This window comes from Culex pipiens, chromosome 2 (assembly GCF_016801865.2).
Source record: "Culex pipiens pallens isolate TS chromosome 2, TS_CPP_V2, whole genome shotgun sequence".
Lineage (NCBI taxonomy): Eukaryota > Metazoa > Arthropoda > Insecta > Diptera > Culicidae > Culex > Culex pipiens.
Genome location: NC_068938.1, coordinates 133,772,726 through 133,789,234, shown reverse-complemented (window position 1 = coordinate 133,789,234; position 16,509 = coordinate 133,772,726). Strand labels below are relative to the sequence as shown.

At 34.0% G+C, this 16,509-nt stretch overlaps 1 protein-coding gene across 2 annotated transcripts in view; it reads left to right on the top strand.

The window, feature by feature from the left end:
• LOC120424716 (SET domain-containing protein SmydA-8) overlaps positions 1-16,509 on the top strand; it is a 32,748-nt gene that overhangs the window by 2,321 nt on the left and 13,918 nt on the right. The window contains exon 2 of one of the 2 annotated variants that reach the window (XM_039588902.2): positions 2,755-2,837. In XM_039588902.2, coding sequence (XP_039444836.1) covers positions 2,814-2,837 — 24 coding nt within the window. In that variant the 5' untranslated portion in view covers positions 2,755-2,813. Of the gene's footprint in view, positions 1-2,609; positions 2,838-16,509 lie in introns of both variants that reach the window. The other variant, XM_052707984.1, reaches the window with a different exon arrangement.

Genomic DNA, 16,509 nt, shown 5'->3' with positions numbered 1-16,509 from the left:
TTAATGTAGATTCAAAAAGAACATTAAATTTCCCTTAAAATGACATGTTCCAAAAAAATACAGTTGAGTAACGAAAAATTGCAGAGTTTTTAAACTTTTTCAGTGTTTTTTCGATGAAAAATACGTTTTTTCGGAATTTCAAGTACGCCATCAAATCGACGTCCAATTTTACATAAAAGTCCCTTTGACACAAAATTTCTATCTCATCACCATTTTAGGCTGCAAATTGTTGAAAAACATGTATTTTTTCGCATGTTCAAAAATGAAAGGGATCGTAGGGTATTTTAACCATCAGTGTACTTTTTCATAACCCTTTGTACAAAACAATGAAATCTGTAGTCTTTTGAACAATTTTGACTATTTGTTTCATCAGTTATTTGTTTTTGAGCAGAAAAATAAAAAAATATTGCCTTTTTATGGACCCCTTTTTCCTATAGTAAACCCGGGTCCATAATCCGATTGTGGACCCGGGTTCACTATAGGCAAACTGTTATTTTTATACCAAATTTTACCGATATTTGATGATTTGATACATGGTGTAGGTCTAATGATAGATATAATGAATGAAAGATGATTTTAGTAAAGTTCCTTAAACTTACATTATTTCGACTTGCTGAAGTTAAATAATCAGTCAAAAAATGATTGGATAGTAAATTCAATCATAAAATATAAATGTAGTTTTGTTGTGAAAATGCTAGTGGCCATGGCTGATTTCAGATGTCGAACTCAAAACATTTATTTTGGTGAAAAGGACAATTCAATGTCAGTCAACATTGTTTTAAATGATGCTGAACATGCCAAAAAAAGATTTGTTGACGACAACACACTTGAAATTGCGATTTTATTGAAATTTTCATCAAAAACCCTTCAGAGGGTCCACTTATACAAAGGGGTCCACCAATCGATAACGTACCCTATTGCCCCTCCGTCACGAGATATCAAAAAACGGACCTCGGATTCGTGATCAGGGACAAAAGTTACCCCTTAGGACAAAGTTTCATGCAAATCGAGGGGGTCGGGGCAACTTTTCCCGATTTCGTGTGAGTTGGTAGAGAATTACCCAACTATGTTTGACATAGGGGAGAGAGGGGAGACTTGATCCCCGGGGACACTTGATCCCAAGCCTGTATCTCGTCAGCATGTGGGTAGAACAATTAGCTTTGTTCTAGAAAGTTGTGCGAAATTGACTAAAACTCATTGTAGAAAACAAAGAAAAAAAATTAAAAAATGTTTAGATTGAGTTAAACACATTTTTCTAAAAAGTGCTGCATAAGTGCTTGTTATGATAAGTATAGAAAACACTCAAAAATTATTCAAAAAAATATTTTTTATACATGAATTGTTTGATAAACATATCAACTCCAAAACCCTAACGCATTTGACGTTAAATTTATCGTCATACTATTTTTACAATCAATTGTTTAAAAAAGTGCGTTTAGGGAGACTTAATCCTTGCATTTTTACAGTCACTGGAATCAACCTCAAGATTAAATAATTGGGCTGGGTTTTCTTACATAGTTTCCTTTAGTATAGTTGTACATAACTTACTGCAGATTGAACCATTTTTCAAAAGTTTTGTAAACAAAAATTACCAGCTTTTGTAAACATGCTCAATTTTGGTCGAAAAAAGAAAATTTTAAGTTTTTAAATATTTTGCATGCTAAACTTGTTATATTTTGAACACAAACGTACAGGTTTAATGTGAAATTGCTGTAAAGTTTGGATGAATAAGAAACATTTTGCTTAAGATTTCTTCAAAATGTTGAAAGGGGAATCAAATTACCCCCAACATTTTGAAAATGCCGGCTAAAAATATTTTTTTAAAACGCTTGGCATGATTCGAAGAGTTTATCTGATGAAATACCCTTATCAGCCAAACATACTTGAATATTTAAGCTTTCAATTCATGCAAACAGTTCATAGTTTTGTGAGAAATTGACAGAGTTATATGCGGTACAAAAAAAGGGGATCAAGTCTCCCCACTCTCCCCTAAAAGTATATCTGATGGAAAAAACTTTTCACGGAATTGCGGTTGTATTTGTTTAATATCGTAGGACTCAAATTTAGTTTTGTGGATCTATAAAGGTCAAGAGGTGACGCATTGAAAGGGGCACAAAATGGAGTCCTCAACTCAATTCAGCTCACAATTCACATGCGTCAAGATAGCACGATCACGACAGTATTCTAACCAACAAAGTCTCCCCAAAATGCGCACAAAGTCTGCAACCATCATCGTGCACGGGTTAACACCGAGAGTCACACACAGCTGTCCGTCGCGCATAATTGACCGATTAACGCAACGTTTCACACACGAGCAAAGGTGGGATCGCCGAGATGCAAATCTTTAAAGCACCACTTCAGTTTCAATTATCAGACACGATCCGTGAGATGAGCCAAGTAAAAAAGGTTTCCCCTCTCATGCAGAGACACGCGAATTGGCCTCAAAATACCACGCGTCTCCATTCATAAATAAATCACCTTCTTCCTTAGTAGTATGTGTGTGATGGTGGTAGTGTCGGCTGAAAAACGTGAAACAACAGGTGTGCGTTTGTTGATCGCCACGCGGTCGACTAATTGCCTCTTCGTTTTCCTCCTGACGGGGTGTAAAGTTACGCACGTGACGGCTGATGCCAAACAGCAGTGAGAAGAAACGGGTGTGGTGACGGGGGGTGTTCCGTTTTTCGCGAGCGTGCTTTTCCGAGCGGACACACCTGTTCATTAGGAACTGAGATTTGAATTTTTTTTTGTTTGCAGTAACGCTAAGTGGAAAACAATTGTGAAAAAGGTGAATAGTGAAAAAATAAATATTAAAAATGCCGCCCAATCATAAAAAGAAGGTATGTAAATATATAATATGTACAACAATACCCTTTACACCGGTCCTAGAAACATATAAAACACAATAACAATAGCTTATAAGACCTTTTCAAAATAAAATCTAGAATTCGACTTTCTCTCACGAAAAGCTGAATTCTCAAAATATATATTTTTTTATTTTGCAATTTTTGCTCAAAAACATAATCTTTTGTGCTAGTGATGAGGATTTTGAAAAATCTGGTACCAGTGGTATCACTTCTTAATACAGTCCAGACTCGATTATCCGAAGGTTAATGGGACTTCGGATATTCGAATCACGAACGAATTTTTTGTTTTTTTTTTGCAATTCTGTTGTGAAACTGCAATTTTTCCTGTCATTCTTGAACGACGAAACAGCATACTTTTCTCTACCAAAAACAACAGAATCGAATAAAGACCCTTTTTAAAAACAAATGCTGAAAAGTTCTACTGAAATGTTGATCTTTTTAACACTTGTTTTGTAATACTGTAAGTAATATTTTGCCTTCCTCACTGAGGTAAGGCTATAATCCTGCTCGATAAATGAACTTTTGAAATACAGCTCGTAGACCTATATTCATGTATACCTATCGACTCAGAATCGAAAACTGAACAAATGTGGGTGTGTGTGTGTGTGTGTGTGTGTGTGTGTGTGTGTGTGTGTGTGTGTGTGTGTGTGTGTGTGTGTGTGTGTGTGTGTGTGTGTGTGTGTGTGTGTGTGTGTGTGTGTGTGTGTGTGTGTGTGTGTGTGTGTGTGTGTATGTATGTGTTCAAAATTCTTGCCAAGTTTTCTCAGCACTGGCTGGACCGATTTTGATCAAACCGGTTGCATTCGACTTGGTTTAGGGTCCCATACATCGCTATTGAATTGTTTGAAGTTTCGAGAAGTAGTTCAAAAGTTATATATAAAAATGTGTTTTCACATTTATCCGGATCTCACTTATATGCATGAAAACTATGTCCGGATCCATCATCTAACCCATCGTTAGTTAGGTAATCAAAAGACCTTTCCAACGAGTCCAAAACATTTAAGATCTGGCAACCCTGTCTCGAGATATGTCCTCTTAAGTGATATTGATGCACTTTTTTGAAGCCGGATCCCACTTAAATGTATGTAAACTATGTCCGGATCCACCATCCGACCCATCGTTGGTTAGGTAATCAAAAAACCTTTCCAACGAATCCAAAACACTGAAGATCTGGCAACCCTGTCTCGAGATATGGCCACTTAAGTGATATTGATGCACCTTTTGGAAGCCGGATCTCACTTAAATGCATGTAAACTATGTCTGGATCCACCATCCGACCCATCGTTGGTTAGGTTATCGAAAAACCTTTCCAACGAGTCCAAAACATTGAAGATCTGGCAACCCTGTCTCGAGATATGGCCACTTAAGTGATATTTATGTACTTTTTGGAAGCCGGATCTCACTTAAATGTATGTAAACTATGTCCGGATCCACCATCCGACCCATCGTTGGTTAGGTAATCGAAAAACCTTTCCAACGAATCCAAAACACTGAAGATCTGGCAACCCTGTCTCGAGATATGTCCACTTAAGTGATATTGATGCACTTTTTTGAAGCCGGATCCCACTTAAATGTATGTAAACGATGTCCGGATCCATCATCTGACCAATCGTTGGTTAGGTAATCGAAAAACCTTTCCAACGAGTCCAAAACATTGAAGATCTGGCAACCCTGTCTCGAGATATGTCCACTTAAGTAATATTTATGTACTTTTTGGAAGCCGGATCTAACTTAAATGTATGTAAACTATGTCCGGATCCACCATCCGACCCATCCTTGGTTAGGTAATCAAAAATCCTTTCCAACGAGTCCACAACATTTAAGATCTGGCAACCCTGTCTCGAGATATGTCCTCTTAAGTGATATTGATGCACTTTTTTGAAGCCAGATCCCACCTAAATTTATGTAAACTATGTCCGGATCCACCATCCAACCCATCGTTGGTTATGTAATCGAAAAACCTTTCCAACGAATCCAAAACACTGAAGATCTGGCAACCCTGTCTCGAGATATGTCCACTTAAGTGATATTGATGCACTTTTTTGAAGCCGGATCCCACTTAAATGTATGTAAACTATGTCCGGATCCACCATCCGACCCATCGTTGGTTAGGTAATCGAAAAACCTTTCCAACGAATCCAAAACACTGAAGATCTGGCAACCCTGTCTCGAGATATGGCCACTTAAGTAATATTTATGTACTTTTTGGAAGCCGGATCTCACTTAAATGTATGTAAACTATGTCCGGATCCATCATCCGACCCATCGTTGGTTAGGTAATCGAAAAACCTTTCCAACGAGTCCAAAACATTGAAGATCTGGCAACCTTGTCTCGAGTTATGATTACTTAAGTTATATGTGTGTACGTTTTTTTCTGGATTCAAAAAAATAGCTGAAATATGTGTCCAAACCACTCATATTACCCATTGTTGGTAAAAAGTGAGGAAGGCATCAACCACATAGGTGGATTAAGTTAGTTTTTTAACATTGTTTTGATTTAAACGGTGAATTGACTAAATACGTGGACATTTCACTTACAATTCCATTCAAAGGGTGTTTTTGTAATTGCAAAAAATGTTGTATGGAACTCGTTCCAAAAATTGTTTTTTCAGCAACTTGTTGCATAAACTACTATTTTCGCAGTTTTTATTTTCCTACTTTAAACATCAAAATCAAGGTCTGTGGCCCCATTTTAGTCAAATTTAAATGGTTGATTGCCTGTAAAATTGAAACATGCATTTTTTCAATATTTCATCACCGCCATCTTGGATTAAAAAATTCTAAATCTCTTTAGAGTAGTTTAGGCTCGACAATCAAAAATAAGTCAATGTAAAAAAAATCGTGATTCGGTTATCCGAAGTAAAATTTAGCTAAGACCTTCGGATAATCGAGTCTAGACTGTATTGGTTTTGGATTTTTTTTAAATATTTTTAAACAAAGCTTCAAAACCCTTATATAGCTGAAAATCAAATTTGCAATCAAAAATGCCTTCTTTTTTTCTTTTTTGCTAAAATGAACTTTTTTTTTGTTATATTCATGTTTAATTATTTGTTTTCAAAAAATGAAAATTTTCTTGCAGTTTAAAAATACTATATGAAGGAAACGCTGGTACCCTGCAAAAAAATGAATTGCTGTGAAAATTTCAAAAAAAAACATTTTTTTAACTTTTTTAATTTTTTTGTTGATCGCACTGATGTTGCTGAAGTAAAGCGTCTTAAAAATTAAATTTTACAACAAAAGGTAGTTTTTCCCAGTGTTATCTACACAGTAAAATAAATCATAGTAATATCTGGGAATGAGTACATCTTTAATGTCAGAAAAAATGTGTAATTTGACCTCTAAAAATATGCAAATTTACCATTGTTTGATGTAATGCCCCTTTTTCAGTCTTAATTGAGGTTATATTACATCATAAAAGAGGTCCACCTTCCAAATTTAAACAATGTTTGCTGTGTATTAGCCCTCATTTTCAGCTCGCGATATCTCGGAAACTGTTTGGTTAATTTTTATTGTTAATATTGTTTCGCAAAATTTTCTTTAAAAAAATTAAATTAAAACAGACAGTTGAAAATTCCCGACAAGCTTCTTAGCTTTTTTAAAAGGTAACTCTTGATTCTAAAATGTTGACGTTATTTAAGGAGTTACATACATGTAGAAAATCAAAAAAAAAATCATTATGCAGAAAATTAATTAAATCCGCTCAAAAGATAATATTCAATAACTCCTCAAAGTTTCATGAAGATATTTCATGATTAAACAGAGTAAGAGACGATTTAAGCTCAAAATTTTGCTAGGCGCAAAGCGAACTGTCAAACTTTGTAAGCGTTTTTCTCTGAGCACCGAGTTGATTTACGGGTGCCACGATATCTCGAGATGGAATGGACCAAATTGGTTGAAATTTTGGGTGAAGACATAACCCGTGTGCATGACGAAGCTCGATTTTAAAATTTTGTATTTAAAAAAAATACAAAAATCAAAATCTGGCGTTTTTTTTATATGAAATACTTAAAATTATTTTTATCTTTTCTTCAAATGAACTTTTTGAAAATCGGCCTTCGTCATGCAAACGGGACCGGTTTAACGAGTCTTCACCAAAATTTTGAGCCAATTTGGTTAAAACAGTGTTGAGATATAATGGCACCCGTTATTTGAAACTGCTAACTTTAAATAGCTATATCTCGGCAATGGTACTACCAAATGTCTTCAAATTTGTTTTGTTAATAGATGAAAATGTATATTTTAATGCCATGAAAACAAATTGAAAATGTTTAAGTGTGTGCTCAAACAACCTCTGAATTTTTTGCCGATTTACATGTATGTAACCCCTTAAACAAAGAGCAGAAATTTACACAGAATTTTTACTTTTTTAACATTGAAAACCGAACCAATAGTTTCCGAGATATCGCGAATACAAAAATGAGGGCCAATAAGATGAAACTGTGAAAAAAAACATTTTTTCACTCAACAAAAAAACATTTTGTATAACGTATTTTTTAAATAAATACTTTTCGAAAAATGCCCTAACTTTAAGACAGTTTGCTCTATCAAAAAAAAATAAGAGGCAACGATAATTGCAAATTTACATTACTCCTGAATATGATTTTTGAAGTTTAGTTTGAACATATTTTATCTCCTGCATCTCGTTTCAGCGTGCCTCTAATGTTACCATATCAGCACTTTGATGTTCAATTACAGCTCATAAAACGCGTTTTCAACTGAAATCGGAACAATAGCGATGGAATAATCATCATCAAAAGAAAATCATTGGACGTTCATCAAGAGAAAAAATCCGAAGGGAGCATGGCTCTTCTCTCTCGCGCACGAAAGATCGGTAAAGGAATCTAAAAATAGGAAGTGAGCAAGCAAGTTTCTATAAACAGTATTCCAAAATAGGTTGTTTGCCCTTTTTAGTCACTTTAAACATTTTTTTTAAATGAAAAATTAAAATACTTTTTTGGGAAAAATAAAAAATCATGATTTTTTCCGCGTACATGATTTTTTCTCAAAAGCCCAAATCATAACCTATAACTTTGCCGAAGACACCAAATCGATCAGAAAATCTCTAACCTAATAAAGATACAGATTTTCGAATATTCACATGCTAATTTTGTATGACCAGGCTACAAAATTGTATCGAGATGTCAAATCTGCAACATGGAGTTAAACTATCTGTGAAGTTGATGTGAATCATCGCATTTCGAAAAGTTTAACTCCATGTTGCACGCACACGCTCTCACTTTTAATTTCTCGATAGAGAATGACTTCTTTTGACATGAATAGAGTTTCATTCAAATTTAACAAAAAAAAAATCAAACAAAGACAAGTCGATTTGAGAAAACGTACATAATTACTTATCAGATTTTAATGAGAAGATTAATAAAATCTCTACAATTACATTAGTTTGAAGAATAGGCATTTCCAAATTATGATGTTTTTTGCTTCTGATGACTGTATTAAGTCGTCCTTTTTTTACATACGTTTGCAAAAAAATATAACATAAATAATAATATTGCAAAATGTACTCAAAATTTAAACGAAAAAGTGTATTTACGATAGTTTTCAGTTCGTTGCAACTGTTTTAGTAACATTTTTTTATATCAATCAATGAATTTCATTGGTTCAAACTCAATTTCAAACTAAATTATGTAGAAATCAGTTCTAAATAACTGTTTCAAACGTATTGATCCGATTTGCATTCGATTTGCCAGCAGCTGTACAATCGTGTTCATCTTCAGCTAGAAAATTGAAAAGCCAGATCTTTCGGATCATCAGCTCTTGTGTTGGGCAAAAATGGGAATAGACTTTTCTCCGTTCGTTCTCCCTTATCACTACTCATACAATATTTATAGACATGATTTCCATAACTCTCGTGGCCACCACCACCACTGACTTTGTGTGTGTGAAGGGAACGACATTTCAAGCAAAGGGCCCACAAAAACGAGATTGACGGTCACCGTCGTCGTCGTCGTCAATCGAACTGAAGTAGAGAGATCTGATGCTGGTTTGAATTTAGAGTGGTCTACTCGTCGTCGTCGTCGATTCCTGGTTCGGAAAGTCGGATAACCATAACTAACCTCTAAATGGTGCTTGAAATAGGATTCATCTGTGAGAGTCTTTGGTCGGTGGTGCCACACTACTGACCTGAAAGTTGTGCCTGGTTGACGATGATGATGGGGCCCGAAGCCGAAGACGAAATTGATTGATAAATATTTCACACTGAATAGAACCTTGCATACATTGAGCACCAACTTGATTAGATTTGCATCATCGGAGTCCCCGCAACAGCCAAGTGGAAGTTTAACAAGAGTTCTCTCGAAAGGCACTAAATCTTGGGAAAACAACAAAAATTCTACCATGTTTTTGAATAGGCGGAATTTCTACTTATAATAATCGTAATTTTTAAAGAAGTTTTCTAAAAAAATCTGAAGATCTCGACTTTCCAGAGAATCAAACTCCAGGGTTTCCCTGAACGGTGTTCCCTGGTGCATAAATTTAGTTGTAAGGAAAGTAGATGCCAAGGGGAAAAGGTTCGATGGATGAGGGGAATAATCTTCTGCAGATCCTAGCACCTTTCCTGATGCACGGACAACAAGTTGAGTGAGTGTCTCTAGATTGAATTCGAGTAGATTGGATTTGGAGTCCCCACTCGAAAAATGAAGCCCCTAAATCGGACCACCACCACCGGTGTTGGACACTCGAAAAGCTGCTTTTGGGCAAATACAATTTGCATATTGCTGCAACTATTGTACCAGAGAGAGAGAGAAGCGAGAGATGCAAATAGATCTCCATTTCCGAGTCGACTGGAAGAAATAATACGGTACCCATGTGGAACTGGAATTTTCCAGCTATAACTGGAGTAGTAATTTCGTTTTTTTTATGCTCGAGGTGCCCGGGGATTGTCATCGGTTGGCTCAACACTTTGGGCACTTTACAGATCTTGGTCGAGTGGATGCTGGATTTGGTTAGTCAAGTGGATATTCAGATGGAATTATTCTTTACGACACTTGTTTTACGTGCAATGTTCAGTTTCGTCCGTACATTGTAAAGTTGTTTCAGCATTATATCAGTAAAAAATAGCTTAAAGCAAATACACATCCAGAGATTTATTTCAAAAGTTCCTGTAAACATATGAAATCTCGCAGCTTATAGAACCTTTTGAAAAAAAAAACACTGAAGACATGACCTTTGAAGCTAAATTGAATTTGCAAAATAATAATAGAATTTTGTGCAAATATTCCACTCGAAACAAATTCGTATTACTCAACGCGTACATAAACGCTTTCTCGCATTCATGCGTGTCATCAAAGGAAAACAACACACTATGAACATCACGACCCTTAATAGGAGAAATTGGATGCGTGATTCCTCAAATGCCAATACAAATATTATATCTTTTTATGTTTTACTTTAAAAAAATCACACAAATTTATTTAGGTGATAGAATTTTCATAAAGATGTTTTTAAGTGAAACTTGGACTCTGAATAACTGTTATTATGAAATGAATGTTTCTAACGAACTCAACCGTCAACGCGCCTTCCAATCTTCTTTTCTTTCTGTTAATGTATTGGCTTTTCGATGCCTCACACCAAAACACTCATGCACAGTCATTTCAGTAATAAATACTTGTATTATTGCACAATGATTATCCAGAGAAGTTAAACCGTAAGCGTGCCTTTTGATCAACGATGATATTGAAAGGACTTTTTCACAGTAATTATACTTTTTAAACTTAAAAATCATTTTAAATTTTAATACAATATAAGAAGGACTTATATAAATAATTGTACCAAAAAAATTGCATTACAATTTTTTCTATCTTTTCACAAATAATGTCTGTCATCAGCCGCGCATTACTACTGCACAATTTGAACTCACTAATCATTGCAGGAAAATAATAGGGTATATGACCCTATTTTGGACCTAGTACCTATTTTGGACCTATTTTTATTAATCGAGGTAGTTTAGGCATTTAAAGTACGAATTCACTGAATCCAACCAACAGAAAGTGTAAGCAGGATCGTTTTCTAGCTTACCTCTTCCAAAAATGTTAACATTTTTGATTATTTCCGCTTTTTCAGCCACTTTTTCCAATGCCATTCGTATTTCCTACCATTTTCCTAGCACATAGATTAGGTCCAAAAATTCCAGCCTCGTTGCTTATCAGATTTGGCTCGCGACACCTTGATGATTTTTTCTGTTTTGCACTGACACCAAACAATTTGTTTATTTATTCTTTCTTGTTTCCCGTCACTAAACTATTGAAATAACTATTCTATTATCGAAAAAAACACAAATCAAAATATTTTTTTCAAATCAGCCGCGTTGGATCAGTTTTTGGACCTACTTTGCCGTCGGTTCAAGGCTATCACCAACACATGTATAACAAGGTGTTGCCAGTTTAGTTTATCAATTTATTTCGATATTTCATTGAAATTAATTGATAATTTTTAATTTAATATTTTGAATTGAATTTCTTTACTGTAATTATTTGAAAGAAATCTAAGTTTTAAAAAGCAAATGATTAACAGAAACAACGAAAATATGTTTTTTAAACGATAAAAATGCAAATTGATGATAGAGATTTAGATGATTGTTAGGACCGATTGCAAAGTATCCCAAAATTTAAACTGATGTTGATTTATTTTTGTCTTAACATCATTATAACCAATTTAGCTGCATATATTTTTAATTTTTGCTTCAAAAAAATGCAAACTGGCTCCCCCTTTGGAATTGAAGGGGAAACGATTGGAAAACCTAAAGGGTTTAGTTCATTTAAACGTCAGCTGTCACCGTGACAGGAGCTGTCAACATTGCTTACGAGTGGTTTTTGAAAAAGTCGTATGAATTAAATTTAAAAAAAAATCTTGAGTTAGTTTTAAAAAGATCCTAAGAGCTAGTTACAAACAAATCAATTTTTAGATCAGCTCTAAATAAAAAATGCACAACTTCAAAATACTCTTTACTGAAAAACAAACAAAATTTGGTTTGACTCAGAGAAAAAAAAACCAAATAAGTGTCGGAGATCGTGATGGCTGTTACGACGTATTGCAAACTAATCAGAGAAATATTCATATGGAAAAAAAATTACCGTGTCAATCATGTTAGAAACACAATTGAACCAGCTAGAAAAATAAAAATCATCGAAAAAAAATAGCAAAAGAGGTGCGATGTTAAGTTTATGATTTGAGACATATCTGATTACCGTAAATTTGGGTGACTTTGATAGGTTTGAGATTTTTCCGCAAAATGAAGAGTACAAATTAAATACGTACGGAATGGTATGGAATCATACTGACCGTGGTAGAGAAGTGCTCAAAGTACCTCATGAAGAACTTTTCATGAAATTTTTAAAAGTTTAAAAAGTTAGTTAACAATAATTAAGAAAATGTTGATAAATAGCATTATTTTAATCTTCTCAAAGTGTCATGATTTTCTCAATGAACATAATTTTGAATCGTAAAACGGAATGCATTTTCGGATTCTTCAGACAATCTTCTAATAGGAAATGGTAAAATGAATAATAAGTCTTATTAACATTCCAACGCCCAAGGCTCCAAAAAAGTTGGAACGGTAACTTCAACTCAATGGTTCTCGGGCATAACTCAACCAATCGAGATGATTCTTCTTTCCAGTGATTTGTTAGGATGTCTAGATTATTCTAGAACTTTGCAGAACTTAATTTAATCAAATATGTAATTTTTGCGATCAAAAACATCGTTCCAACTTATTTTTCGCCTGTAAAAAAAAAATCGCCCAAAAATTTCGCGGAGGCAGTCGTTTTAAAAAAAAAGGTGGAACGATGTTTTCAGTCGCAGAAATTACAGATTTGATCAAATTGAGTTCTGCAAAGTTCTAGGATCACCTAGGCATCTTAACAAATCACTGGATACAAGAATCGTCCCGATTGGTTGAGTAATGCCCAAGAACCATCGAGTTGAAGTTACCGTTCCACCTTTTTTGGGAGGCTTGGGCGTCCTTGTAAGTTGGACATGCGTTGGGCGTTCCTGTTTTAAATATTATTTGTTTTTGAAAGATAATTTAAAAAAATCTCCTAATTTAAAGGCATTTTCAGTAAAACAAATTTCATATAAAATGTGAAGACTTTTGATTCGTTCTTTGAATTCAGTTAAACATGTAATATAAATCTATAATTTAATAAACAAAACTAGTTTCAACGAATTTCAGGCAAAGTTCTGAATTTTTAACAATTTTACCTAAAACTTATATGTATAAGGTTAAAAAGCTTATAAACTTAGTCAACTAAATATTGACATAAACGATTTTCTTAAAAATTATATCAGCAACCTAAGTGATGGTAAGTTCGAAGTAAAAATAATGTTTGAACACAATCATGTTAGAAACACAATTGAACCAGCTAGAAAAATAAAAATCATCGAAAAAAAATAGCAAAAGAGGTGCGATGTTAAGTTTATGATTTGAGACATATCTGATTACCGTAAATTTGGGTGACTTTGATAGGTTTGAGATTTTTCCGCAAAATGAAGAGTACAAATTAAATACGTACGGAATGGTATGGAATCATACTGACCGTGGTAGAGAAGTGCTCAAAGTACCTCATGAAGAACTTTTCATGAAATTTTTAAAAGTTTAAAAAGTTAGTTAACAATAATTAAGAAAATGTTGATAAATAGCATTATTTTAATCTTCTCAAAGTGTCATGATTTTCTCAATGAACATAATTTTGAATCGTAAAACGGAATGCATTTTCGGATTCTTCAGACAATCTTCTAATAGGAAATGGTAAAATGAATAATAAGTCTTGTTAACATTCCAACGCCCAAGGCTCCAAAAAAGTTGGAACGGTAACTTCAACTCAATGGTTCTCGGGCATAACTCAACCAATCGAGATGATTCTTCTTTCCAGTGATTTGTTAGGATGTCTAGATTATTCTAGAACTTTGCAGAACTTAATTTAATCAAATATGTAATTTTTGCGATCAAAAACATCGTTCCAACTTATTTTTCGCCTGTAAAAAAAAAATCGCCCAAAAATTTCGCGGAGGCAGTCGTTTTAAAAAAAAAGGTGGAACGATGTTTTCAGTCGCAGAAATTACAGATTTGATCAAATTGAGTTCTGCAAAGTTCTAGGATCACCTAGGCATCTTAACAAATCACTGGATACAAGAATCGTCCCGATTGGTTGAGTAATGCCCAAGAACCATCGAGTTGAAGTTACCGTTCCACCTTTTTTGGGAGGCTTGGGCGTCCTTGTAAGTTGGACATGCGTTGGGCGTTCCTGTTTTAAATATTATTTGTTTTTGAAAGATAATTTAAAAAAATCTCCTAATTTAAAGGCATTTTCAGTAAAACAAATTTCATATAAAATGTGAAGACTTTTGATTCGTTCTTTGAATTCAGTTAAACATGTAATATAAATCTATAATTTAATAAACAAAACTAGTTTCAACGAATTTCAGGCAAAGTTCTGAATTTTTAACAATTTTACCTAAAACTTATATGTATAAGGTTAAAAAGCTTATAAACTTAGTTAACTAAATATTGACATAAACGATTTTCTTAAAAATTATATCAGCAACCTAAGTGATGGTAAGTTCGAAGTAAAAATAATGTTTGAACACTTCAAATCTGCTTTTAACAAAACAAACTATGACTATCAAAGGCACCCTGGTATTCAAACAAAGATTTTTTCAAATATTACATTGTTTTTAAAAGTGCAACATGTAGTTAAACTTTTTGTCAAGCAACTGTAAAGTTTAACATGACAGATGAGAAAGTTTCACACCAAGTTACAAGCTATTATCTCCCTTTAAAATTTCTTGATTGTTTAATAATATTTGAACTTAAGCTCTGCGTAAAATTTAGAACCTTTTTTCATTGTTACTTGTAATGTATTGTGTATGTATCTCTGTCATTCATTTCATTTTAAGTTAACGTGAAGACTTCCATCATTGTCATGATTTTTCGTTCAAAGATATAAACTTTGCGTCGCTTTCAATATTTTGACAAAATTCCTTCAACAAGTTGTTTAGAATAGTGCCCTACACATGCTGATTCCTTTTGGTAACGATTATCCCATTCCTTGTAAAGTTATGGAAATCGTCATTAATCAATGATTGCCAACTAGGACGTCAATGACTGTACCCAGGCCCGTATCCAGGATTCTTCAATGGGGGGTGTTTTCCCCAATAGGGCGTTAGGGGTGTATGTGTGTGGTAGGAAGGGCGTATACAGTCAACATAGGCGTTTATTTCAGTGCCATATGTTAACGCAGTTGACAAACCTTCCTTGGGCGCTGATTTTTGATACAAAATGATGAATTGTGGAGGAATTGGTTATGGCTAGTAAAAAAATAATTTAAAGTTTTTGTCCCTTGGCTAAAATTCAAACATTTTTTGCCAAAACGTGATATTTGCTTTATATATTGTAACAGTAATGTTAAAAAATAATCTAAACATCTGTTAACGCACATAAGAGCGTCTGGTGCTTGGTTCGTGGCATAATCGGATCTGGACAGAACTGAAGCTCGCGGGTTAGCTAGTGCACAGTTATTTGTAATCAAAACTTTATTGCTCTTGGTTTCTGTCGGTTTATTGAACTGTACTGGACGGTAATTAGACGAGAAAACTGTATCTTTCTACATCTTGAGCTGTATTTCAGAACAGGACGGTTCTGTTCTGTCTGATCTGTTCTGTACTGTGTCTCGCGGAGCAATTGCCACTTCTAGAGGAGATTCTTGTGACCAAAGCTGGTAGTTCTAGCGGGAAATTCTATAACAATGCCAAGAACTCATTTGAAGATGCTTAGAATTATTCTGTAGTACTAGATCTAACTGAACTGATACAAATCTACAATCTGAACCTTTTGCATGCGCAAACAACATCAATAAACTCATTATATATTTTAATTTCTGCGATCCCTAAATCCTATTTTGTAAATTTCTGAATGCTCTATATGATTGAAATTATAAAACTTAACGATATTAAATCCTAAATAATTTACAATCTATTGTACATGATTCCAAAAGTTAATATTTTTTCATCAATAATTTGTTTTGCCCCCATTTTTTTTCAGGGAGGGATGCACAAAAAAATAAATACAAATGACTCTATTCAGCTGTAGTACACAGACAAAATTCAATTCCCTTAATCGTGAATTCTGTTCAAGAATGTTAGAACCGCGGAGGAATTTATTCATGAGTTTGGTGCATTTACACTACTAACATGAATATATTTCTTCGTGGTTCTCACATTCATGAACAATTTTCACTATTTCGGGAATTGATTTTTTTCTGTGTTCACAGATTGAACCCCCGAAACAAAATCAATTTTTAGAGGAAATCAACACAATTTGGTTATTACCGTTTTATGGATTTTTTTTATTTTTCAAAAACGTCATAAGGTTATTGTTCGTATTTTAAGGAACAAGTTTGCCGAAGACAACATCGAGTTACATTTACATCGAGTTCGAGAAAAATTTTGACGATTTTGAAAAAAAATCCAAATTTACGAATTCATAAACATAGAGTTACCGGATATGCTTACAAGATTTGTATCAGTGTTATTTATAACATTTTTCTCGCAATTTTTTTTAATAATATTAAATTTTGGAAACTTATGATTGCAAAACGACTGGACAGGTGTATTGAACATGTTAAAACTGTGG